Raw genomic sequence first — 26,615 nt, forward strand, 5'->3', positions numbered from 1 at the left:
AATGTTTTAAAGGTGGCAGCGACTACGGTGGCTCCCAGTATGACCCGTCTGATCAACTCGTCCCTCTCAATAGGGATCGCCCCCCTCCCCCCGACTGGAAGAAAGCTATGGTAAAAGCTCTGCTCAAAAAGGCACACTTGGATCCAGCAGATTTGGGCAACTATTACCCTATCTCGCTGCTTCCGGAAATCGGCAACATTGCAGAAAAACTAGTCAACCATACCCTTTCCACGTTTCTGGAATCCAATCTCCTGCTCCACCCTTCTCAACCGGGTTTTCGCCCATGCCAGGGCACCGAGATCGCCTTATTGGCGGCTGTGGAGGAAGCAAGGAAGATTCTTGACTCGGAAGGCACAGCCGCCATAACACTCCTCGACCTAAGCGCGGCCATCGACGCGGTGAACCACCAGATCCTGGCTCACCACCTCAAGAATTTAGAAGTGTCTGGCAAGGTGCTATCATGGCTCAAATCCTTTCTGGAGGGTAGGTGTTTTCATGTGTTCTCAGGTGATGCCCTGTCTAAACTGGTCTCTCTCAAATGTGGAGTGCCACAGGGCTCTTCTTTGAGCCCAACCCTTTTTAATGTCTATATGCATCCACTGGCGGAGACGGCTGCCCCCTATGGGATCCATATAGTTACATATGCCGACGACACCCAGTTGGTGATGGCTCTGGCCCAGACCAATCATACGTCCCTGGATCTTCACCATTGCCTAGAGGAAGTCACTAATTGGATGAGTCTTTCCCAACTAAAACTCAATGGTCACAAGACTGAGATTATGCTACTTGGTAACCAGCTACACTTTAAAGCCAACACCAAGTGGCCTGCCTGTATGGGCCCAGCACCCACACCGACATCAGAAATAAAAAGCCTGGGTGTTTGGCTGGACCAAGATCTTTCATTCAAAGTTCAAGCCAGGAAAACGACTGCACTCTTTTTTGGCTTACTAAGAATGACTCCCAAAGTTTTGCCACTACTACCAGAGCAAGCTAAAATAAACTCTGGTCCAAGCACTTATCCTATCAAGGAGAGACCACAGCAATCCATTTACCTGGGCACCCCCTTCCACGTAATCTCAAAATTGCAGAACGTGCAGAATTCTGCTGCAAAGCTGCTTACGGGAACCCAGAAACGAAGCGCTCTAAAACCGGCACTACGCATGCTCCATTGGTTACCGGTGCAGGAAAGAATCCACTTCAAGGCCCTGTGCGGCGCCCATAAGTCTCTCGGTGGCAATGGGCCTCCCATTATCAAATTATTGATCAGCCCTTAGAAGGCCTCCAGAAGCCTTCGCTGGGATGAGATGTACCTCGCAGTGGTACCAAGGATAAAGAAGGCCAGAAGTGGAGGCTGCAGCTTTTCATATAATGCATCCAAGCTGTGGAACAGCTTGCCGCTGTAGCTGCGTAGACAACCTAACCACTTAGCTTTTTGTAAACAACTCAATACCTGGCTCTTTCCTTAGAAGGAAAGAGCCCCGTAGCAGGAAAAGGGTCCTCTTCAAGGCACTTCTTTTTTTGCACTGGGTCATCTACAAACAGGGTTCACAGTATTTGACAAACAGGATCCATCATTATCATCCATCCTTCCCCTAAAGGTCCTTGTTGGCATTCAGAGTTAGAGTGTCACATTCTGGAAAAGTCAAATTTGAGGGACATACTTTCTCAGTGCTGGATTGCAAGGAATAAAATTTGATGCTTCACAGTCTGAAGATCATCTCTCAGGAATTCACACTTAGGAAGGCACTAAAGATCTATCTCTTTGCCTTCATCTGGGGATGATGTCACAACATTAAAACTGGATGTCTTTAGTGCAAGGACACTGAGTAGCCGAGTGCTTTCTAAATTCTCTCAATCATTTTTTCATTCAGGTTCATGAGACTACTCAAATTAGGCCTGGGCGGTGAACTTCGCTCCGTTCGCAGAGTTTGTGGAGTTTTCTGCACTCTGCGGAGCAGGCAGAATGCAGAAAACTCCACTTTGCGATGTGCAGCGAAGTTTTTTCTCCGCTCGCGAATGTTAATTCGCGAGCGCGAACTGCCGCTCGGGTAGAATTTCTACCCGAGCATCAGGAATACCAGCACAAACTGTACTGCACTCTGCCACTTGCGGAACTTCGCAGAGTTTTTTTGTACCTTCACGGAGTTCCGCGTAGCAAAACTCCGCGAACTACGTCCGGGTAACTCAGATTTCCATGTTGTCCCCTTGATATGTTTCCCCCGTTTTCATTGCTTGATTTTGCTTCCGAGAAAGTGTCACTCATAATTACACTGAAATTATGGAAATGTCAAACGTTGCAATTGGAAACGTTGGCAGCTATGTTGTTTGTCCATGTATAAGACTGCAGCGGTAACCAATAAAAGATCCAGTTTCCTCTCATATCATTTGGGGTAGATAACGTATTTGCAGATGTAATGCCCCTAGGAAACAGCCATTACAAACCAGCTGTTTCCCCGCAAGCGTTAGCACACATGCAATGTAACTACGCATGTGATGTAACTATACATTTGTTTTACATTGCATGTGCTTTTACCACGCATGCAATATAAAAAAATATATGCGATCCACCTTGTTGTGAGGAAACAGAGGCTCTTCCGTTTCCTCACAATGACGTGCGCGGCCCCTCAGACCCGATGTGCAGCAGGAACCAGGATGAGAGAGGAACCACGAGGAGGGAGAGGTAAGGGGGATTGGGCCTGGGATGAGTGTTAGTTTTTTAGGGTGAAAGGGGGTCGGGGTTGGGGTGTGTGTGCAGTGTAGGGTACTGTTTTAGGGTGGGGTCGGGCAGGGTGGTGTTTTAGGGTAGGGAGAGGACTGAGGTCATAGTATTTTAGGGTAGGGATGTGGGGGGTCGTGCAGGGTAGTGTTTTAGTGTAGGAAGAGGACTGGGGGTCCGGGGAGGGTCGTGCAGGGGGTAGTGTTTTAGGGTTTGAGGTAGGGTCGGGGTCGTGCAGGGTAGTGTTTTAGTGTAGGGAAGTCGTGCAGGGGTAGTGTTGTAGGGTTTAAGGTAGGGTCTGGGGTTGTGCAGGGTAGTGTTTTAGGGTAGGGTGAGGAATGGGCGTTGGAGGGAGGGTCGTGCAAGGGTACTAAATTAGGGTAGGGCAATGTAGTTTAACTTACCTTAGATACTTTTACCAAGAGTATACCTTTACCACGCATGCTTTTGCGTGGTAAAGGCATGCGTGGTAAAGGGATATTCATGGTAAAAGTATGCAATGTAATGGTAGGTCGTGGTAAAAGACAACGTGTAGTAATACCCGCATTGTTAGGACACGCGTGGTATTAGTACGCATTGTAACGTGTCATATTCAATGCCTCCATATAACCACTAGAAGACAGTGCATCATTAAAAAAGAATGGTGCTGCTGTTTACCGGAGAAGAGAGACACCAAGTGGCCTGGTGTATATCAATACCCTGCTGTCTGCCCAATCCAGGATGTCTGTCCTCTACAAGCCTCTGGTTCATGTCCATCAGAGCCTGTGAGGAGATTTAAGGAGCCCTGGGTAAGCTGATGTCTGGGGTGGGTGATTGTGTCACAGAGCAGGTAGTGGGATGAGCAAGTCTGTCTCTCTAAAGCGCTGGTGTGAGGGGCGGTTTCCCACTATGTTCGTAGCGGCAGCACCGCAAGCCCTCCAAATGGCCCCATTTGGGTAGTCTGTCCGGAAGTCAGCCGCTCAGAAGAAGCGCCACCGCAGGGCTCTGGTATCTCAGAGGGTTGCGGGTGCGCACTGCCTAGCGGCTCTGTACAGGGCGATCTGTGTAGGCCATAGAATGCAGGTGCAGCACTGCACTGCCCACCCAAAGAGGGCAGCTAATTCAGGACATGATTTAGAGTTAGGATAACAATATTTACTACATCAGGGGGAAGGAGTAAAATACTATGTCGTCCTTACAGAATACCCATCCTATGACTTTAGATTTGTCCACTGGCCCAACGGACTAGCTATTTATTGACAGGAACCACCATCCTCTCAATGAGTTAAAAGATTGATGACCATCCCCGTCAAACACTATGGTCGCCCATCAAACTTTTGGCTTATTTCTTCAAAATTAGCAAAATGGGGTTTTGTTTGCCAAAACAAAAACTAATGATTTCTCCCACACAATGGGAGAAAACTCCCATTTAAACATGTTTTCTGTCCCTTATTCTCAGGTTTTCCACTCATCAGGCAGCCAGTCGACTGGCAAAACCTCAGGCGGCTATTACTCCATTGGGTTACTGGAGAATGTCTGAAACAGAGACAAAGCTTTGTTGCTGGATTACTTAACGTCTGCCCAACTATAAACGAGATGGGAAGTCATTCAGTTTGGCGGAGAGGATACTGCTGTGATGGAGTACCCTCTCCGCCAAACTCTAACTCTAATTCTAATTCTACCGCCCACCACTACCTTTTTTGTGTGACAGTTGAGAAAAAGAAATTACACGAGTGAGGTGTAATGAATTTCTTTGTTTGCCCACTTACAAATGAATTGTAAGCAACCATCTTCATTGTGCAATTGGGGCCTGTTTATATTCTGGCTCATGAAATAAGTGTCTTTGTTGATTGACAGGTAAATAGGTACAGGTGGTTGCCACATACCAGACTTGCAGCCCAGATTTAAAACCCACAATTTTCAGTTGTTCTATCCCTTAATTTTAGTGTTGACTCTTCTTTTAAAAGTTCATAGTGTTAGAATGTTATTGAACTCACTCATTCCAGGTTCAGTCAGATAGCTGTAGCGCTTACGTAAAGCAAGAGACACAAAGTTCTGGCGCCGCTCTACTTTCTCGACCTGCAGAAGAAATACACAAACATTTGGTAGCACATCTTTGCAACTATAGTGCTAACTTTTCTAGTTACTAAGAGGGTAATTTAAGTTGGTGAGGAAACAAGTTACATTAACACAGGACATGTGAACTAATGCCATTGAACATTTGCGACAGACAGTACATAGCATAGCAGTGCTTTAGTCTAACCATCATATACACGCTTTAAAAGCACATACATAAAAGTGGATGCCCACTTAAGGTGAACACATTTACGACAAAAAAACAATGGCATGAATTTTTAACATTCACAAAATGCACTGCTGCAACTCTCAATAATCAAAATATGTTCAACGTTTAACATTATTTGGCTACAAGTGGGAGATGGACGGATCCATTACTTACCCAACCTTAACCAGGCATACAACTCCAAGGAGTCTAATGATTAACCATAGCACTATCCAGAGAAAGATAAACGAGGATTTTAAATTTACTGCTGGATTACGTTACTAATCTAGAGCTAAAGTGTTACATTAGAAAATATTGAGGAGTCCAATGAGGATCTTTGCAAGAATTTGAATTTCAAGTGCTGTTAGAAAATGATCAGCTTTTACCTTGCCAAATGAAAAAAGAAACAGCTAAAACCTCATGACAGGAAATGTGTGAATTATTCCACAACAAATTGGGATCAGAGAAGCTTTGCATGGTGGTACTCTGGGCAGCAAGCAAACAAGACCTTACTTGCACAGTCTATGTGGCTTTCATGATATTAGCTTGTTTACCTTTATCCTAGCCCTGCAAATTGTGCCAAGGGAACATCTATGATGGGTACTTGTGCTGAGTTGCAGGAGGGATGGATGTACATGATTTAATTTCTTCTTAGGAAAAAAGAAATACTGAAAAATTCATGTCCTGTGGGAAATAGTATTTTGAGGTTTGTTTTGTGCATTTCTTCTGAGCCTCACACTCTTCTTCCTGTACTTCTTTTTATGCAGTTACAAGAATTGCAAATATGATACACAGCTAGACAGGTTCCTCTGAGGGCTTAAATTCAAAACATTTCAGATTTGTGATGTTTGTTCAAGGAAACTACATTTCTGTTCAATAATGTCTGTAATATTTAATGTATTTCATCAAATACAATGCCACAGACCTTTTCATTTACAGTGAGTTACATTCTTTAAAATATGGGGCCAGGCAAAGTACATTATGGCAGTGAACTATGACACTTCAATAAACTTAAAGTACAAAATAGCATCTGATATGTTTCCTTTATGCAAAATACCTGAGGATCAGTGTTTTTTTTTTTAAATGGTGAACACCGATGATGAAAACACTAAATTCTTATTAGTGTAAACATTTACATATTAAAACTATTTATGGTCAGGATACATTTAATTTTTCAACAAATTACTGACGTTTATAGGTTTTTGACCAAGAATGGAAAAAGACTCATGCTTTGTTTTTTCAAGAGAAGTGTTTTCTTGAAGCAAGCATGACATGAAGAATTGATTTTATAAGGGATCATTCATTTGTTTATAAAATGTTTATCTCTTCTATGATATTTCTGATTGTCATAATTAATAAGGCTAGGCGGCGGCAAATTTAAAAGCTAGAAAGTGATAAAGTGTGCCTAAGATGAGGGACAAATGCAAAAACAACAGTTGATGGACAGAATGCAGAACAATGTCATACATTCACCCCAGTACAGAGATATGGGCCTAAATCCATCGATTGTTTGCACTCCACACCACCCAAGTTCAGACATGGCCATATGCAAATCAGCCTTGACCCTGTGCCTCATGGGAACAGTCCAGCCCGAACTGCCAAGCCATGTCTTCCCTGGACCGGAATCAAGCATCCTAGGACCGGTTTCTGGCTATCAGCCGTCATCAGCCAGGATAGCTTGACTCCAGTGGTGTGGAGAGCACAGGACTCACGTCTGAGCATACACGTCCCACTCAGGGTGACAAATGCAAAAACAACAGTTGATGGACAGAAAGCAGAACAATGTCATACTTTCACCCCAGTACAGAGATCTGGGCCTAAATCCATCGGTTTTTTGCACTCCACACCGCCCCAGTTAAGACATGGCAATATGCAAATAAGCCTTGACCCTGTGCCTCATGGGAAAAGTCCAGCCCGAACTGCCAAACCATGTCTTCCCTGGACCGCAATCAAGCATCATAGGACTGGGTATGCTCAGACGTGAGTCAGGTGCTCTCCACGCCACTGGAGTCAAGCTATCCTGGCGGATAGCCAGAAACCGGTCCTAGGATGCTTGATTCCGGTCCAGGGAAGACATGGCTTGACAGTTCGGGCTGTACTGTTCCCATGAGGCACAGGGTCAAGGCTGATTTGCATATGGCCATATCTGAACTGGGGTGGCTTGGTGAGCAGAAAAACGATGGATTTAGGCCCAGATCTCTGTACTGGGGTGAATGTATGACATTGTTCTGCATTCTGTCCATCAACTGTTGTTTTTGCATCTGTCACCCCGAGTGGGACGGGTATGCTCAGACGTGAGTCCCGTGCTGTCCACACCACTGGAGTCAAGCTATCCTGGCTGATGACGGCTGATAGCCAGAAACCGGTCCTAGGATGCTTGATTCCGGTCCAGGGAAGACATGGCTTGGCAGTTCGGGCTGGACTGTTCCCATGAGGCACAGGGTCAAGGCTGATTTGCATATGGCCATGTCTGAACTGGGGTGGCTTGGTGAGCAAAAAAACGATGGATTTAGGCACAGATCTCTGTACTGGGGTGAATGTATGACATTGTTCTGCATTCTGTCCATCAACTGTTGTTTTTGTAAGATGAGGGATAAACATTTTAATGTCTTCAGAACTAATATTCAACCTCAAACCCTCAATTTAAGAATTAGGTCTTGTGCTATGACTAACCCAGCTGCAGTTACTAGAAATGATATGCCTACTTCAGAAACTTTCAGTGCACATAAATTCTGCTTAAGAGCATAAAACATTTAAACTATGGGTGCATTGTAAACTATTCAAAGAACCAGGATCAGCGGGCATTTCCACTCAGAGGCATATCTTATGACTGCGGAAAGACAGATTAGGGATCAATATAATATAATTAGCAGCTTCACAAACCTTCTCTGAGGGTTTACACACAACATTTCTTCACCTACACTTAGGGGCAAAAGAAATTAAGCTAGGGTGCGAACTGAGCATGGAAAATACTCAAATGCCCTGTTATTTTCAGGATGAGTAGCGGAAAGGAGGTCACCCGCGGGGGAATAGATCTCCGCGGTGAATACAAAACATGGTGTCCCCTACTTACTAATTAAAATTGCCTGCGTGCATGGAATTCTTAAGTGTAGTCAGCATGAGAAAACATGAGAATCAAAACTTTGTATAGCTTATCCTTGTATACTCCTTAAGATGGTTTTGAAAATTTGTCCGAACTGTGTCACGGGGGAAACCTAACATATTAAAGGTCATATGTGAAGTGGCCATGGTGATTTAAGAAGGAATATTTAAAATGAGAAATTAAGGTATTAGGGCTAAACCCATAGTCACCACCAAAGCTGCTGCTTTCACTATTAGAAAAACACCTTTTCCTTCACACCACATTCGAAAGACACCTACAAATGTGGCTGAAAATTAATGGGCAATGCTACAGAATTATGTTATTGAACAATGTATACATTTGCAGAAAATGTCACCAATGGTTTTAAAAAGGATATTACTCTACACTCGGACCGCATAAGTTTAAAACAAAAATAGGCTGTTGTCATATTACCTCTTCATCTTGATCTGACTCGGTTTCCTTTTGGTCCCAAGATGCAATGCAGAGACAAGGAATATTATAGTGGACAGCAGGGAAAAGAATATCAGGATATGAAAACGACTAAGTTGGCAGCACAACATAAAGCTGATTTAGCATGTACAGTGAACAAAGTGAACACAATGGACAGTATCTCAACACAAAACATTACTCTCAACCCAATGCCAGTGATCAGGAAGTGGAATCACATGCCCCCATCTTGCACACCATAGGAATCAGACAAAACAACAAAAAAAGACTTTCTGAAAGACTTCTACCACACTCTACAGGTAAGCAACAGCACACATAGAACACTAGGTCTTGCAGCTATTCTAATTTACTATTAGCATAATGTTAAACTATTAATAGCAAGACAAACTAGGAGATAACAATTTGTTGTAACTGTACCTTTTTGTGAGCAGGCAGAGTGATGTTCAAGTTGCAGACCGCAGTTTGTGGCAGGCCTTTTGTAGTCTTTGGCTCTTTCAAAAAGGACAAACGACCGCAGGGTTCCTGGCTATTGTCTCTGACCTACAAAGAATAATTGTGATTGACATTCATAAATAAAGTTATTTTTACTCTACTAAGAGAGATTTATAATACGCTGATGGCCATCACCTAAAATAGGATGACACAAAGCGAAGCTTGGCAGCTCCGGGCATCTTGTGGGAGTGGTCAGCTGATGAATAAAATGTGTGCTCACTCCACTGCTGGAGGAATGAATTATGGCAACTAATATAATGATGCACAGAAATGCACCAAGATTTATGGGAGTTCATGTTTTGGAGGTGTCAATGCTGTTTGCCATGAAGATCATCATTTTATGTACAGAAGTTGCATATCAATTGTGGGAGTAGAGAAATTGGGTTTTAGGATGATTATCAGGGAAATTTCTGCTGACTTTAGGGCATTTCAAAATTTCACAGGGACGCTGTTTGTCAACCATTTTGCACAGTACTCAACACATTGGTGTCACTAGTTTATTTGGCAGAATCTGTTTAGAGAAAGTTACATTTATAATTTTGCACAAGTATTTCTTTATATAGTTTGTTTCGATTAAATACATGGTTTGACCAAAAATGTAAATCAAACTGGAATTAAGAATGTAGTATGAACATTATCTTAGTTTGAAGCCACAAATCTTCACTTCTGCAACTTGTGCAAGAGTTTCTAATAAATGGAAAAAATATGTCCTTTAAAAGAAACATTTTTCCCTCACATTGTTTTAAACTGGTGTGGAGACGGAGTCCAAGACCTCTTTACAAATAGCTCTATAAACTTGATCTTTTTTAAAAAAAGAGTTTCAGAAGTGCTTTGGTAATGTTTATTCATGGTCACGTTTTTATACAATTCTATGTGCGAGATCACAATCTTGCCTTGAAAATATATTAAAAGATGTAACTCATTAGTCTTATCCAAATCTATTAGCAAATTAGCAATTTTATGAAATCCTTTAGTTACATTTCTTAAAAAGTTAATTTGACTAAATTTCACTTGCAATTTAAATCTCCTTAATATACAATTAGACTTGTTTGTCTTCGGTGCTTGTCAGCTGCATAGCATAAGAACATCTAAAACAGAAGTGTCTCAAATACATCAATGTGCAGGGATGATTTGGAACTACAAATATAACATTACAAAAACATAAAAGTAGGTAAAGAACGTCCAGTTTTAAGTCAATTCCAAGAGATAGGCTCTAGCAAATGCAAAGACTGGGAAAAAGTGAGAAGGGAGACCTTCAAATATTTCTAAGGCTAACCTGTGGCCATTCATAGAAAGTTAACCAGCATAACTGGGCCATCATTTGGGCCATCTCATGCTTTCCTTTTGACAGACCGAGAGGTCAGAATATTCTTCTTCCACCGTCACCTTCCATTACTTGATCTCTCTTGGTTTGGGTAGAGGTCCAGAACAAGTTTATGACTCATATGTTTCCTGCAGATGGAATTGTACACACATTGAAATCGAAAGCTTTTAAGCATGTTGTTTCTGCCACAAGCAGTGGCAATACAATCAGTCAAGAATCCTATTCAAAAATTGTATTCTTTTTAAGATTTCCAAATCTTGAGACAACATGTTTCCAGGACCAACTATATCTAAGGACCTCTGAGGGTTCTTGCCTTGAATATTATAGGACACTGATACTGGACAAGGGTTTGTATTTTACTCCCTTAACTGGTAGCATTGGACCTTGAGCTTCCTGAATACTGGAGCACTCAAATGTACATGTGATTTGTTTACTGCGGGCACCTCCACTGAGGTATTATTCAGAGGATTAGCCTCTGTGCTGGTGGCTGACACAATCTCCCCTAAGTTCCTTGGAAATGGGGCTTCTCTATCTGAATCTTATAGCTGGAAAAGAATACCACTTATCTGGCTGAGGCATAATTTGATTCAGAAAAGGGGGTGGTGATGAACAGAGTGTCTGAATTAAGCAGACCACTCTTACCCAGTCCAAAGATCAGGGCTTGATCCATCACCGTTATTTAGCTCACTGCCCCATCCCAGCTCAGAACCTGGCTATATGCAAATTAGTCTGTCCCTGGCCCAGTGCATCATGGGAACAGGGCAGACCAAACTACCAAGCCAATTCTTCACCAGAAAGGAGACAAGCTACCGGGGACCGGTTTCTGGCATTTCAGCCTCGTCGGCCCGGCTTGCTTGAATCCTGATGGAGCAGTGAGCAAGGGACTCATGTCTGAGTATACCCTGCCACACCTATAGTGGCCAAAAACGATTCAGAAAAGGGGGTGGTTTGCCCTGTTCCCATCATGCACTGGGACAGGAACCGACTAATTTGCATATAGCCAAGTTCTGAGCTGGGATGGTGCAGTGAGCTAAAAAACGGTGATGGATCAAGCCCTGATCTTTGGACTGGGTAAGAGTGGTCTGCTTAATTCAGGCACTCTGTTCATCACCACCCCCTTTTCTGAGGCATAATTTGAGGCATATTTTTTGGGGAACTTTACGTTTTTGAGGGAGATAAGTTTGGTTGATTCAATCTGGGGAGTTAGGCTTCTTATTTTATGATTAGTATTGGATGGCCTGCACAACTCATTTAAGAGAGGCAATTTAGCCTTTCCTGGTGTAACTAAGGAAACCATCTCTTCTCGGGTCATTTGTGCATATGTCTAGGTCTGAATCAGTCTCCTTTCACTTTTTTCCAGGTCTCTTTTTTTATGGCCTCTCAAAAGTTAAGCGCCATAAAGGGGGCAATTGTTTATCCCACCTCAGGACAAGGTTGTTGGTGATCAAAACAATGTCTGACGATCATTCTGGACTCTTCTTGACTCGTGCGTTTTTGTAACATTTCTATCATCCATTTCTTGCTCTTTTTGACTATTTCTGAGAAGCTATGGTTTCACCTTAACTTTCCCTTTTGTGAGCATACATGGTCATTTCCTATCACCTTCCTCACATTCTCTTCATTCTGCTCCCTCTACCTCACAAACTGGAATACGGGTGTTGAGGAAATGGTCAAAGTGGGAGAAGATAGGGATTTCGGAGATGTGTCAGGGAACCAAAAGGATTCAGGAATCCTATAAAGGGAAGTTTGAACTTTCTGTGGAAAGCTACCACCAGGGTCATGAATGGGTCAGTAGATAGGTAAAGTGGAGGACTGTGGAGCAGTGTTACAGGCTGATAGCTCTCTGATTTCCTATTGTCCTATGATGTAGGGGCACCAGATTTGAGAGGGATTGTGTGAGGGCTTGAAACAGATGACAAATTCTGTATCTATTCTCTTATTTCTTTTCTCTGTTACTATCTTGGGCCACTGACATTAGTCCCCTTACACTCATGGACATCATGTCCCCCCTTCTTTTGTCTTCGAGAAACTGGAATAAATTAGGCAGGGCAGGATCATCCCCTATGAAAGAGCCACAAAGCCCAGTGGATGAACGGGTATATTTAGATCAATCACTGGTGTGGCAGTGAACATTAATCACAGGATATTTACACATTCAGCTTGTCACTCTTTCCTCTCCGTTTCCCTTATCCTCCTCACCACTTGGTCACTTGTTAGTTTGAAGATAGGAGAGAACACCTTCACTGGTACAAACACCAGGGCACAGAGTTCATCAGTCAATCTCTAACAATTCAGCAGACACCCTGATTGTAACAGGACTCCGAAGCCACTGCCATACTCTCCCCTTCATTCCCTGCACCTCCAAACTTGGATGTTGGTGTTGCTCAGGTTTCCCAAGACACAGATTTGTTTTTCTTCTGCAGGCCTCATCTCTTGCGCTTGAAGCATGAAATGTTCCTGTAGAACGCTGCCACGAGTGACACTAGGGATCATCTGTCCACTGTACTCCCCTTTTGTGCAGATGAGTGGGTGAGCACTTGTGTAGACCCATTTGTGATGGCTCTCCTCAGAAACATAAATTGTTAACGTTTTACTTCACATCTCTGAGAGGTACTAATATTCCTAAAATTTATAAACCAAAAACTGTAGTTAAATTATTTTACAGTTAGCCTCTTTAAAAATAAATGCTAAGAAACGGATACACTGTAGTGCAACACAATTTTAACTTGTTTGTCCCTAATTATTGCTTCATTTACACATAAATATGTCATAGGGTGACTAGCTTTTTAGTATACCATACATATGCCCTGTGATACAAAAATACAGTACAGTATGGCCAATGCATAGCACATTAATATGCATGTAGTGTGAATATACATGTTACCAACTTAGTATCAGTGTACATGGTGCAAAACTTTCAAAGCAGTCATGGGCCCAGGACTATGGTTCCATTGCATCATATAAAGGGAAGTATCGCAGAGAAGCTATTTATAAATTGGTAACCGTAACTTTTTAAAATTCTTTATGCTTTCTTTTTCAAGTTGATACAAGAAGCATCAGTAAGAAGTTGAACAACTAGATGGCACAGTTTAACACACCACTAAAAAAGTTGAAACAGTATACTAAACGTGAACTTAAGACTAGTTGCTGTTTGTACGTATTGCAGATAAGATGAGATAAGAACATGCTGCTATCTTGTATTTCATTATGTGAGAAGAAATTTACTGACATTCAAGTCGATGCATCATCATAGGTTAAATGAATAACCTATAAAGAGGACAAACAAAGCAAATAATTTGAACACTGCTAACATGCTCTCCTTTTTTATTTACAACATAGTATCTCCAGCTCTCCTCCACAGTTCTGTCTTCAGTAACTTTCTTATTATTAATTGGAAATAGTCTTAGCATATCAACTCAATGACAACTACCTGTAAAGGTCTATGCAGCATTAATAGGAGCGCAACATAATTTTGTTAAATTGTGTTTAGCGCTATAGAGACTATGAGCTGATGCTAGAAGTGTTTGATCATGATTTTCGATTGCTGTTACCAATAACTTTGAGCTAGAACGGTCCATCAGTAAGTTGGACAGAAAAACACTGCAAGAAGTGTGAGTTTGTTGATTACCTAAAGGTATTACCTTTTTCTCACATTACTGCCTAATATAAATTCGAAATTAAATACATTAAATATGAGAAATCCAATTAAAATTTATACATAGATTTCCATAAAAACAGTGATTTTAATGTCAAATTTCTACAGTGCCGTGAAACATTGAAAACAGGCTCCAGGATGACGTAAACAGAATGAGATGTTTGCCATTTTGAGTTTTGCACCTACAGTCACTACTAGTCTCCACAGGTCAGGCACTAAGACATACATGTGCCTCCAACTTCAACATCATTCACAAAAGGTTTCATTTGAAATCTAAGGTGTGCTACATAACCATTCCGAAAAACTAAAAGCAACTTGAAGAGCATCTTGCTAAGAGATGTTTTCCCTTACCTTAACAGAGAAGGGCAGTCTGTTTTCTTTGAAAGAGTAAAAATTGAAAACAAGCTGCTGTCCTCCTTTTGTCAAAGGGGCCAGATTTCCATAGCAGTCAACGTGGATGGGCTTTCCTTCCAGAACCTGCGCAACGCAAAAAGTGTTGGTTAACAACTAATTATGCCCAATACATTGTTCATACAGCTGTACCTACAAACACAGTAGAAAGCATTTACAGTCCCATTTTACTTTCACACTGTCAGTAATAATCATAGCACATATATATATCCACACATCAAATGTTTTTTCTGTGAGATGTGTCCTCTCTTACAGATAAGCACGTAGTCTCCATTATTTCCCTAAGTATCCATTGACTGCTCTTCTTTGGTTACCCACAGGTCCTCTGCTATACATATTGCCTTTTTGGCAAGAGCATGTATAGCGAAGTGTGGATCTGTCCTATAGTTATATTGCAGAGTTTTGACCCTGGAATTGTAATCCTCCAGCTGACAAACTGTATGCTGGTGGTATAATCAGCATCTCTGTGGCCCTAATTTTAGCAATCTGTCATAACTGGGAGGGCTTCGAAACCTGTTAAACTCTTATATAAAACATGATACATATGAATAAACCTGGTACTGGTTGGCTCTGTCTTCAAGTGCCTTGAGGCAATTCAGTTCACAACGTTTTACAATGCAAGTGATCACTTGATCCAAACATTGGTGACAAGAAAAAAGATTCTTCAGCTGTTTCTTTGAGGAAAGAAGGGAGAATGGAGTGTGGACTAACATATAAGGCTAGTAGAGTATACAAAACACAGATTTTAAATTCAGGAACCATCGCTCTATCCACAGTCCAACACTGCAGCATGAGAATTTGCAAGAGCACTGAGACTGCTTTCTTTCTCGTTGTACGAGTTACTTACCTTCGGTAACGATGTATCTGGTAGACGATTCTAGCCGCAGATTCCTTAACGTAGAATATCCCCCAGGCGTGAGACTGGACCCGGAAAACTTTCTTGCTCAGCACCCCTGCACGCCGGGGGGGGGCAGTGCCACGCGACTCCGCCTGTCGTCCTCAGCGGGCATGACGTGAGCGAGGTCACATAAGCCCCACCCCGGCGCGCTGACATCAGTTTGCTTCAGAGAACTTTTTCACGCCACAACGCGGAGCCATCACAACAAAACTGAGGAGAGCATGGGAACAGTGTGCGAAAAAAACAGATTGACAAAAAAGAGAAAGAGACAAAAGGTGAAAAAACACCGCCAGGTGGCACAAAGGCACCAGAAGGCGTCAACAGCAGGCCAGAGCAAGAAAAAATGCCAGAGCACCACTGTGAGGAACAGCTGGTGCAACCAAGGAGAGAGCACCAAGTGGCAGTAAAATACTAGAAGGCCAGAGCAGCAAGCCATAGCAAGAAAAGCGTAAAGCACCACTCCGTGGAACCACCTTGCAAGCCAAGGCGAGAGCCAACCTGGAGGCACAAGCAGGAGAGAGAATGCGCCGTGACAGAAAGAAGAGAGGGAGGTGGCAACTACGACCACAAGGGGAAGGGCCACAAGCCCAGAACAGAGGAGCAACGGTAATCCATCCCCAGACTATACTGTCAAGGATGGCCATACCTCCTGAAAGAAGGAGGAGGTCAAGGACAGGTAAAAGAACCCCCAATGAGGAGAACCAGGAGGGGAGCAGCACTCCAAAACAGAGAGAAGGGTCAAGTAGGCTCTCATGCTGGAGAAAAACCAGCCGGAGGAATGCCAGACCGGAAGAAAAGGAAGACACCTATAGAAGACAAGACACCCAAAGGGAGTCGATTGCAGTAAACCCAAGCAGAGGGTCCGCGCAGAACGGAGAGGAAGGGTGGGTCGTGAAGGAATCTGTGGCTAGAATCGTCTCTACCAGATACATCGTTACCGAAGGTAAGTAACTCGTATATCTGATAGAGACTAGTAGCCGCAGATTCCTTTACGTAGAATAGATACCCTAGCCATACCCAAATGGGAGGAGGGTCTGGGAGAGGACCTCCCCCACTTCAGACGAGCAAGAGACCCCCAACAGGGGACCAGTCACGGGTACAGAAAAAAGAGCCCCGTCCACCGCAACAAAGGATGAGCACAGGTCTTGAGCTGAAGAAGACCTCAGCTTTGAGGAGGAACACTAGCCCCACAAGGGATGTGTCATAACGACAAAGAGGCAACTCAGTCTCCACCAACGGGAGAAGCAAGGGGCAAACGAAGGAGGCCAGATCACCGCAAGCCCATCCACGTACCAGGGACCTCCACCAGAAGCCCCAAGGTACAGACAACGTAGAGGAAGAAGAACCATCCACAGACTCCAAGTAGAAGGGGTAGAAGTACAGCAAAGCCCTCCACCGGGAAACAACCCAGTGAAAAGGGCAGCCAAGCCCCTCACAGCTCGAAGTCAAGACTGACCAGCGCCTCAGCAATAAAGCAGGCAGAAAAAGAAGAAGAAGAAGAAGAAGAAGTAGAAGTACAGCAAAGCCCTCCACCGGGAAACAACCCAGTGAAAAGGGCAGCCGAGGCCCTCACAGCTCGAAGTCAAGACCGACCAGCGCCTCAGCAATAAAGCAGGCGGAAAAAGAAGAAGAAGAAGAAGTAGAAGTAGAAGTACAGCAAAGCCCTCCACCGGGAAACAAATCAGTAAAAAGGGCAGCCAAGCCCCTCACAGCTCGAAGTCAAGACTGACCAGCGCCTCAGCAATAAGGCAGGCGGAAGAATAAGAATGAGACCTCACAATGGCCCCGTGGGGCAAAAACAGGGGTGCCAGGGCTCAAGCCAAGGCCGCCGGTCACAGAACAGAAGAGCAGGAGGGGGCAGCTCGCTGCTGACAATGTCACAAAACTAAACGCGAGGGACCACATCAGGCTCAGAACAAGGGCAACCGTCTCGAATGACCCCAAAGGGAAGTCGCCCTGGACAGAGCCAATCCACTGGCCGCGGACAAGACAGGAACGGCCACACCGCTAAAAGTGCTGATGGAAGAAGAAGAAGATGTCCGCACCTGCGACATACCGTGACGCTACGCAGAGGCCCGAAGGACGACCACACCTCCCTAGCACAGGAGAGAGCTATGTAATAGCTACCACTGCCCCACCTAGGGCAAGTTACGTCCCAAGAACACGGAAACCCTCTTAGGTAAAAGTATCCGCATCAGAGGACAACAACCAAAAAGACTTGCGGAGAAACGCAAACGGCTTGCCAATGAGCCAGAAAGAATACACGGAAGGCCTAATCTCAGGCCAACACGGCTGACCAATAGCCAAAACTACAATCAAAAAAGGGCTGGACCAGCAGCCAACAGCACCAAAGTCCAACAAGGAACCGGAAGGCACAACAATCACACAAAACACCCACCACCGGGGTTACTCACAACAAGGCCCCCGAACACAATGGAAGCACTGAGGGGGAGAAGAAGGAGGAGGAGGGTGGAGCCCTGCCTGGAACCTCTGAATGGCAGAGTCCGCAGGGGGAGGGAACAAAAGGGTGCCATCGAAGGGAAGGTCCACCAACCGTTCCCGAACATTCTCCGGGAACACACTATCCCGGAGCCATGCATGGCGACGAAGGGCCACTGAAGAGGCCATGGCAGGACCCAACACCTCCGACACATCCAGAGCGGTGCGAAGAAAGAAGGCCGCCAGCTCCCAGCCATCCAACACATGGTGCCGGAGATCAACTGTGGCACCCTCACCAGAAGCGGCAGACAGAAGGGACTCAACGAATCCCACAAGCAAGAAGTGGCCCTTGCCAGGACACAAAGAGTGTTAAGGGCCCGCAAGGTCGCACTGGTGGAGACAAAGATGTTCCGCCCCAGGAATCCAACCAGCGCGCCTCCCGCGACAGGGGAGAAAACAATGACGACAGGGAGGGAAAAGCCATCTGCAAAAGAGTGCCCCTGGTCGAGGGGTGAAGAGAAAGACAGATAGGATCAAGAGGCGCAGGACGGTGGCGTTGCAGAAGGTGCTGCAGCACTGGGTCCCCCGTGGCGGGTCGACCCCAAGCCCCCAGGAGGGAAGTGTGGAGCGAAACCTCGAAGGACAAAATCGTCTCCCGACCACCAGAGCCCTGATGGAGGACCTACAGAAGATGGTCCGTAGGGAAGTGGGCCGCTGGATCTCCCATGCGCAGGATCCCCGCAGCCGTGGAGACATACGCGAGCGAAGGCCGCACCCGCCTCCGTAGGGCCCCGCGGTGGGGAAAGCAGCTCCTTTGTGGGCGACGGCTGCAAACTAAGGCGGCCGTCCCCCAGACCAACCGGAGAAAAGAAAGGCCAAGTCCGGAAAGGGGGAAGGGGGACCGCAGAATGAGGAACCTGAGGCGCCTCCGGCGAAGACTGCGGCCTTGGCGATGGCGAAGAACCGTCCTTAGACGACGCCGGGGAAAAAGCCACAACTCGGCGTCCCGTCCCCGGGAAGTTTGACACCATCAACCGCCGAACCTCAGGCGACGAAGAGGCGTCTGAAGAGGAATCGACGACCAGGTGCCATAGAGTCCACAATCGGAGTCGGGTCAACGTCGGCCAGCGTCGAAGGAGACGCAGGAACGACCTACGCCACACCGCTCGGCGCAATCAATCAGAGTACTTGTAGAGCGCGCTACTTACCCGTGAGGGTCTCCAGGCGCTGAAGGGGAGGGGGATGGGGTGCAACTACTGCTCGAAGAGCCAGGTCTTGAGGAGTCTTCTAAAGGCGAGTCAGTATTGGGTCTGCCGTAGGTGGGCAGGGAGGGTGTTCCAGGTCTTGGCGGCGAGGTAGGAGAAGGATCTGCCGCCGGAGGTCGTTCGTTGGATGCGGGGGACAGCGGCGAGGGCGAGGCTGGTGGTTTACAGCTGGCGGGTGGGGGTGTAGAAGCTGAGTTTGCTGTGCAAGTAGGCTGGTCCGGCATTGTGGAGTGCTTTGTGTGCGTGGGTGAGGAGCTTGAAGGTGACCCTCTTGTTGATGGGGAGCCAGTGTAGGTCTCTCAGGTGGGGGGTGATGTGGCTGTGGAGGGGACGTTGAGGATCAGTCAGGCAGAGGTGTTTTGGATGCGTTGTAGTCGTTGTAGGTGTTTGGCTGGGATTCCTGAATAGAATGTGTTGTCGTAGTCCAGTCTGCTGCTGACGAGGGCCATTGTCACCGTTCTTCTTGTTTCGGTCGGGATCCACTTGTAGATCCTACGTAGCATGCGGAAGATGTTGTAGAAGGAGGAGGAGGAGACGGCGCTGACCTGTTTTAACATGGAGAGGGAGGAGTCGAGGATGAATCCTAGGTTGCATGCCTGGTCGGTGGGTATCGGTGCTGTTCCCAGTGTGGTCGGCCACCAGGAGTCGTCTCAGGCTGAGGGGGTGGGTCAGAGGATGAGGACCTCCGTCTTGTCCAATTTCAGCTTCAGACGGCTGCTCCTCATCCAGTCGGCGATGGCCTTCATTCCCTCGTGGAGGTTGGTTTTCGTGGTGTGTGGGTCCTTGGTGAGGGTGAGGATGAGCTGGGTATCGTCGGCGTAGGAGATTATGTTGAGGTTGTGAAGGCGGGTCACTTGTGCGAGGGGGGCCATGTAGACGTTGAATAGCGTCGGGATGAGCCCTGGGGGACGCCGCGGATGAGCCCTGGGGGACGCCGCAGATGATGTCAGTGGCTTCGGATCGGAAGGGTGGGAGGCGGACGATCTGGGTTCTGCTGGAGAGGAAGGACGTCGCAGGAGACCTTGGGCGGGCCAGAGCCGGGGCGGCCAAGGAGCGGCACCGAAAAGGCGCCGACTCAACCTCCGACGAGGCAGCCGCCTGCGTGGAGGGACGAGGAGGGCCTGGGGACACGCCCGACCCCTAGCCAGTCCCTGCAGCGCCGCCCGGGCCAGCAGCCGCCAGCGCCTGAGCGGTGTCGCCTCGGACAAGGCCGCCGCCTGTTCAGAGGACCGAGAAGGACTCGGGCCACGCCCGAGCCCCGGCAACCTCCCGCGACACCACAGGGACCCCCGGGGAGGTTTGTGGCGAAGCAGAGGCGCCGTGGTTCGAAGGAGGGAACCCCGAAGGGCCGCACGCCGACGACACCACATCCTCCGAACCTGGAGCCGAACCCGTTGGCGCAGGAGCCTAACCCGTCGGCGCCGGTGCGGAGGGTCCCGCACATGGCAAGGGATCCGCAGACGTCCCAGGAGGAGCCAACGAGGCCTGCAAGGCTGCCGCACAGGCCTCCATCTGGGCTCTAGTCGCCCCTGCGCCGGGGAACGGCTGATAGGGTGATGACACGTGGGGCCGCACCACCCGTGGAGAGCCCACGCCTCCCGCAGGTCGGAACCCGGTCCGCGGGGACAAACTGTGACACTTACCAATAGGTGAGCGACGCTCCAGCGGCGCGGGATAAGGACGATGTCCGATGCAGCGGTTCTTGAAGCTGTCTGCAGGGGGCGGCCACGGCGACGCCGCCGACCTGGACATGCGAGCCGAGAGGAGCTTCATCCAGTGCTCCCACCAGGACTGCGGCTTCAACTGCTGACACGCCTCACAGTTCGTGGAGTCGTGGTGCTCCCCCAAACACCACATGCAGATGGAATGGGGAACCGTCGCTGACATCTGGCGTGCGAAAGACAAGCACGCTTTAAAACCCGAAGGCATTTACACACTGTACCCAGAAATAACGCTCAAGAGCGAAAAGAGAAAGGCCTGAACCGGCCAGTAACACTATCTGGGTCAACGTTGCACGCAGAAAAGTAGAAAACTGTTGTCAGCACGCCGGGGCTTATGTGACCTCGCTGAAGTCGCGCCCGCGGAGGACGTCGGGAGGAGTCTCGTGGTACCGCCCCCCCAGCGCTTTTTCTTCTGTTATTATCTTCTGGTGTTTGTTATATTTGTATTTCTTGAGAACATTGTGATGTTTTATGTACTCTAGTTTGACTTATTTTTGTTAAGTATGATGTGATTGATGCGTCTGGGTATGTGTGGAATTAATAGGGCATGAATGACCTTCTTGTATATACGCTTGTCTGGGGCCTTATGTATATATTTAGGATGTATAGAGAGTAAATTTGTAAATGTTATAAATAGAGTGATGAAACCTATGGTATAATAAAAGGAAATTATGTTAATGTAATTCTGGTTTGGGACAATATTGATGTTCACTTAATGAATGAGGTATTACCCATGTGTTAAATTACTGCCAGGGAGAGGTATAGTTTTCTTGACCTTGTTGCTTCTCTGCCTCCTCTCCCGGTATTTAAGCTTTCAGGGACCCTCTTTTGTTTATTGAGACCGCCCCCCCCGGCGCGCAGGGATGCTGGGCAAGAATGTTTTCCGGGTCCAGTCTCACGCCTGGGGGATATTCTACGTTCAGGAATCTGCAGCTAGTAGTCTCTATAAGATGTAAGAAGCACAGAGTGCCTGCTCAATGCAGAATTGTATCACAGAGACAGCGTAAGAGTAAAAAAACACCACCATGAACCTGACAGCTTCACAAACCTAGAAAACTAATGAGATGAAAAGAAGAGGTTATGTTCACTCAATAATGAAATGTGAATATGGGGCGATTTCTTTAGATGGGGTACTCAAGGATGTATGTTGTTAACTTCGTGCTCAGTGCAACAAGACCAAGACTGCAAGGTATGTGCAGAATTGGAAACGTTCAGGGAAAATATCGTCCCTCATAAACAGCAAAAAGATTATTTCAACTAAAAACAGAGATGAAAAGAACGCACCACAAGATGCTGACAGCTGTCCTGGACAAAGGGTGAGGAAGGCAGATTCAAAATCAACAGCAGCTGAATAACACAAGAAATTATCAAATGATTGTTTCTAGGAACATAATAGAAACATTTCCAGGATCAAATGTTAGGGCTGCATGCCTATCTCTCTAGTATGATCAGTAAGAAAGCATGTCTGCACTAAGCAACAAAGTAAGAAGGTTCTGAAACTTAACCCATAGGCCAAGGGAATGAGCCTTTGTTACAGAGGAAATGGTTAACTGCAGTCAAACCTGTATGTATGTGTTAGGCTTTTGACAGAGTGTCATGGAAATGGAAGGCGGGACCAAAGTCAGAGTGGTCAACTCCTTAAAATACTGAAAATTATCATAGAGTGTGTAACCCTGGGCAGCAGTTAATGCAGAAAGCTGTTCCTGGTCTAATGTGAATAGCTCATTCATAAAGACAAGCAAAGAAGAACCCACCATGAACCTAGTGCAGGGCTTGGTGAAGTCCAGAAATGCAGAGATGACAAAGCTTCATAGTTACGGTTACGGATTCAGTCCCAGGGAAGTTAACATGATGGAAAAGAAGGGGCAAGGCTGGTGTCAGAAACCATGTTCAGAACTTACTCAAGGTGAGGATAAAGGAAATCATGCACATAGTTCCAAAGTGCACTTTGTCAAAGAAGACATTCTTTGGCTCCTATGCTGTGCGGTTCTGGCCAGAGAAAAATGTCAAATTTCAGAAATTCAGTGTCATAAGAATGGATGCAGTCCCATTACGTGTTTAGTAAGCAGCTACTAGAACAAAGAATGTGCACTCTGGTATATCACAGTTGTATTAGAGTGTGGATCATTCAGTCACATAGGCAAGAAAGTCCTTTTGAACCATGAAGCAGAGGAAACCCAGCAAAAGAATGTAAGAATTTAGGGTATATTTGGGAATGTTATGGATGCCCCGGGAAACGTCTGCTTAATATACATTGGGCAAGGCTAGTAACATTCACAATAAGACTAAGACACATAATTGGCTACAGGTGGTGATAGTAAAAAAAAAAAAAAGGATTGCCAAACCCCTAAATAACCTTCTTTGTTGGCACCAGAACACAAGTTGATTTTAAAGTATGGGACAAGCAAAATGCTTCTTTCCTATTCCAAAACCAAATATAGTTTCATATACTCAAGAAGAAGGACAAATACTGAGAACTGTGGAATATACTGATGACTGAAGAAACGGCATTTTGTGACACGTGTGTCCGTACATGAAATATATAATTTAAAGGCATAATGAAAAAATTGAATGAAATAGTTACCTTTTAAGAACTCTACTAACCCAACGAGCATCCAGGCGCTAGTCCAAGGTACAAGTACTGAAACAGTAATAGAGGCAGGAGGAAGCTCCTATGGTAGGGAGAACAACAAGGTCTTCAAATGTTTTCCAAAAATGTACTCAATTTCTACCTGCCTCAGAGAAATAGGGAGATGATTTCATGCTTTGGTTCCTAAAACTGAGAAGGATCTCCCACCTCTGGTAATCAATCCAAAGCTAGCAATCCGTAGCAGTTTAGTATAAGAGGATCTTAAAAATCTTTGAGTACAATAGTGTGTGAATCTATCAGAGAGATATTTTGGGTCAGTTTAAATAAAAGTTCTAAAAACGATAGACAAGGATTATTAACAGGAACCACTTCTTCAATGGTAACCTGTGGAGCACCCTTAGCCATTCAGATGCAGGACTCCTGTGAGGGAGTTTGAGCACCAGGCTTGCAGCAGCATTTTGCATGGCATGCAATCTGTTCATTAAGTATTTAGGAATTCTTAAGTAAAGACAATAGTCAATCCTAGAAGTGATTAATGCATAAACAACTGTCTTGTGGGCATCTAAGGAAGTAAATCAATACATTTTTCAGAGATTTAATAAGATAGAAACATGTTCCAGACACAGCAAGTATTTGCAGACGGAAAGATAAATCCCTGTCAAATCTAATCCCAAAATTCCTTGCACCTTCTGTGAGGGGCAGGAGTGGTTTGGCAAGTCAATCTGGCCACCAATCCAAAGCAGAAAAAGTGTTTATTTTTCCCAAACAGGAGAATTTTGTTTTTTAGATGATTGCATTCCATCCAACAGTGCTCAACGTTCAATTTAGAGCAAAATGAATTATTATCTAAAGATAGAATCAATTGGATATATCATCTGCCTAAGACGTAACAGTGATACCAAAAGAATCAATAAGAGAGGCCACCTGGGTCATGTAATACTGAAGCACGGAGGGCTAACAGATGTGCTGTGAGAGACCCAGTATTCATACAATTTTCCCCCTGAGTTGAAGTGACAGACCATAACCATCTATATTCTATCTGTGAGAAAGTTTTGGTACCATTGCCAAGCTCGGCCACAAATTTTTATGCCAGCAAGATTCTGTAACAATAAAGCTTGTGACAGAGTGTCAAACGCTCCCAACAAATCTAGAAGTAAAAGACAGCATTGTTACCATTGTCAACAGTAATCTTTTAGAATGCGGTACTTCAAGAATTGTTGAATCCGTAGAATGCAGAGGTCTAAATCCTGACTAAAAGGAACGCAAAGGCTTGAGCCGCCCAGATATTCCATCAATTTCCTAGCTTTTCTAACATTTTGGCAGCAGCAAGAAGAAAGAAGATAAGTCTATATTAAAGTTAGGATTTTGGGCTCTACTGCCGGAATCTTCAGCAGAGGTTTAATCATCATCAGCTTCCATCGTTCTGGGAGTAGTGCGAGGGTTAACAACAAATTTAGGATGAAATTCAAGATAGGATTGATAATGTCCACGGGTTATATGAAAATGATGAAAATGTATTTTTAAGAAAATCATGAAAATTGTTAACATTGAGGACAAGGGTCGATAGGCTAGCCAGATTTCCAATTCTTAACAGTATTAGTCAGATTGCTATCATTTGATTGATTGAAACTCACCAAGCGAGCATTTAACACGTAAGGTGGTGACAACTGGGGGCCCTCTCCATCTCCACAACTTGCTATTAGTGAACCCAGTATGAATCGCTTCTATCTTCTGTGCGAAAAATTAAGATACTCTACTACATAGTTCTTGAGTTGGATGAGTTTCAACAGAACTGGTTATGGTATGGAGAAAACGTTTTACAATGTGAAAAATCTCCAGGGAACATTTTTTGGCCTTTTTATTTTAGTAGTGAAATAATTATTTCTAGTTCCCTTAATAGATTTGTGATCGCTCTCAATAGCTACTCTATAACAAGCCTTATACTTCAGAGGATACAAGCTAATCTCTCACAAGGCAAAGTTGGTGAGAAACAAGGAACTGATGAGGCCTTTTGCTTACAGCCGCCAAATCTCAGTGGTGCTAACTCAGTTTATAGCATCAATAAACCATTTATTTAACTCATACAGATCGTTATCCAACTCCCCAATCAAAGCCCGGGAGGACCTAACCAAAAGTTTTCCAAAACAAGAATATTGTATTTTACTCCAATGGCAAAAACCCTTACCATCAATGACTTCAAGCCTATTCCAGGCTCTATTAGAAGCCACAACCAGCACAAAAGCAATCAACATATAGCCCAATCAAATCGGTAATGTAGCTTAGTAATTTTTTAATGAATGAGGATTGGTAAATATTAAGTCCAAAGTGTGGCCAGTAAATTACATAGGACCACTGACAGCCTGGGAAATATTTAAAATAGATAGATTTCCACTTAATTTCTTGGCTGACAGATTTTTTTCATAATCAGTGTGACATTAAAAGTCCCAAGTACTGTAATATTGGCATACTGTAACCAACGAGGGGTGAGAGCTTCTCCTAACGAATCAAGGATCTTTGAGCTCTGCCCTGGGGGACGACATACTAATACACCAGCTAAAGAACATTGTTAAGAGATTCTAAAGCCAAAACCAAGATTCTCAACGCCATCCAGGTTATCTAAAGTACAAAAAGAGTATTGGAAAATGTTGTGAAAAATGATGCCAGAACCTCTTCCCTTAGACTCTTTTCTATCAAGAATATGGATAGATTATCCCGCAGGAATTGTGGTAGCTATTTCAGTGTTGGAACAGTCCTTAAGCCAGGTCTCAGTGATAAACTAAAAATCTAGATCCTTTCAACAGCTGAAATTTAGGCTATGACAACTCCTACTGGAAAAATGTTGTTTTAGTGACAAGCTTAGCAAGACACCTACGATATTTCCTACATATAATATTCTGTCTATATCAGTGCTCATCTCTGGAGCCTAAAATGTTTAATCAGGCCTTTCCTTATAAAAAGCCAGTAAACTGAAAAGAATTAAGTGCTTCAACAGTGGCACCATACAACTCTGATCGAAGGTCATGGAAACAATGAGACTACTGACTCAGAGCCAAGACCCGAGTAAACACCTCCTTAATCCATTTAGTAGACGATTATACTCTTGAAAAGAATTTAGTTGACTAGTGTATGTCTGTTCCTGGAGTTTAAGTGTGTAAGATAAGTTAGAAATAATTCTGTAGTGAGATATGAATACAGACTCAGTCAGTGATTTCCTTAATGAAGGTGCAACCAAAAATTCCCTTATGGTGTTAGGGACTGTGCTAATAAGCAGAAATGCACTAAGGGTATTCTGTA

The 26,615-nt window shown here is 45.0% G+C and overlaps 1 protein-coding gene across 32 annotated transcripts in view; it reads right to left on the minus strand.

The window, feature by feature from the left end:
- The window catches only part of ANK3 (ankyrin 3), a 1,924,186-nt gene that overhangs the window by 112,844 nt on the left and 1,784,727 nt on the right, over nt 1–26,615 (minus strand). For 17 of the 32 annotated variants that reach the window (XM_078642672.1, XM_078642674.1, XM_078642668.1 and 14 more), the window contains 3 exons: nt 14,349–14,474; nt 8,944–9,066; nt 4,693–4,774 (listed from right to left, as the gene is read on the minus strand). In XM_078642672.1, the coding sequence (XP_078498798.1) occupies nt 4,693–4,774; nt 8,944–9,066; nt 14,349–14,474 (331 nt within the window). Of the gene's footprint in view, nt 1–4,692; nt 4,775–8,511; nt 8,539–8,943; nt 9,067–14,348; nt 14,475–26,615 lie in introns of all 32 variants that reach the window. The other 15 variants (XM_078642664.1, XM_078642661.1, XM_078642654.1 and 12 more) reach the window with 3 other exon arrangements.

Source organism: Lissotriton helveticus, chromosome 5_1, assembly GCF_964261635.1.
Source record: "Lissotriton helveticus chromosome 5_1, aLisHel1.1, whole genome shotgun sequence".
NCBI lineage: Eukaryota > Metazoa > Chordata > Amphibia > Caudata > Salamandridae > Lissotriton > Lissotriton helveticus.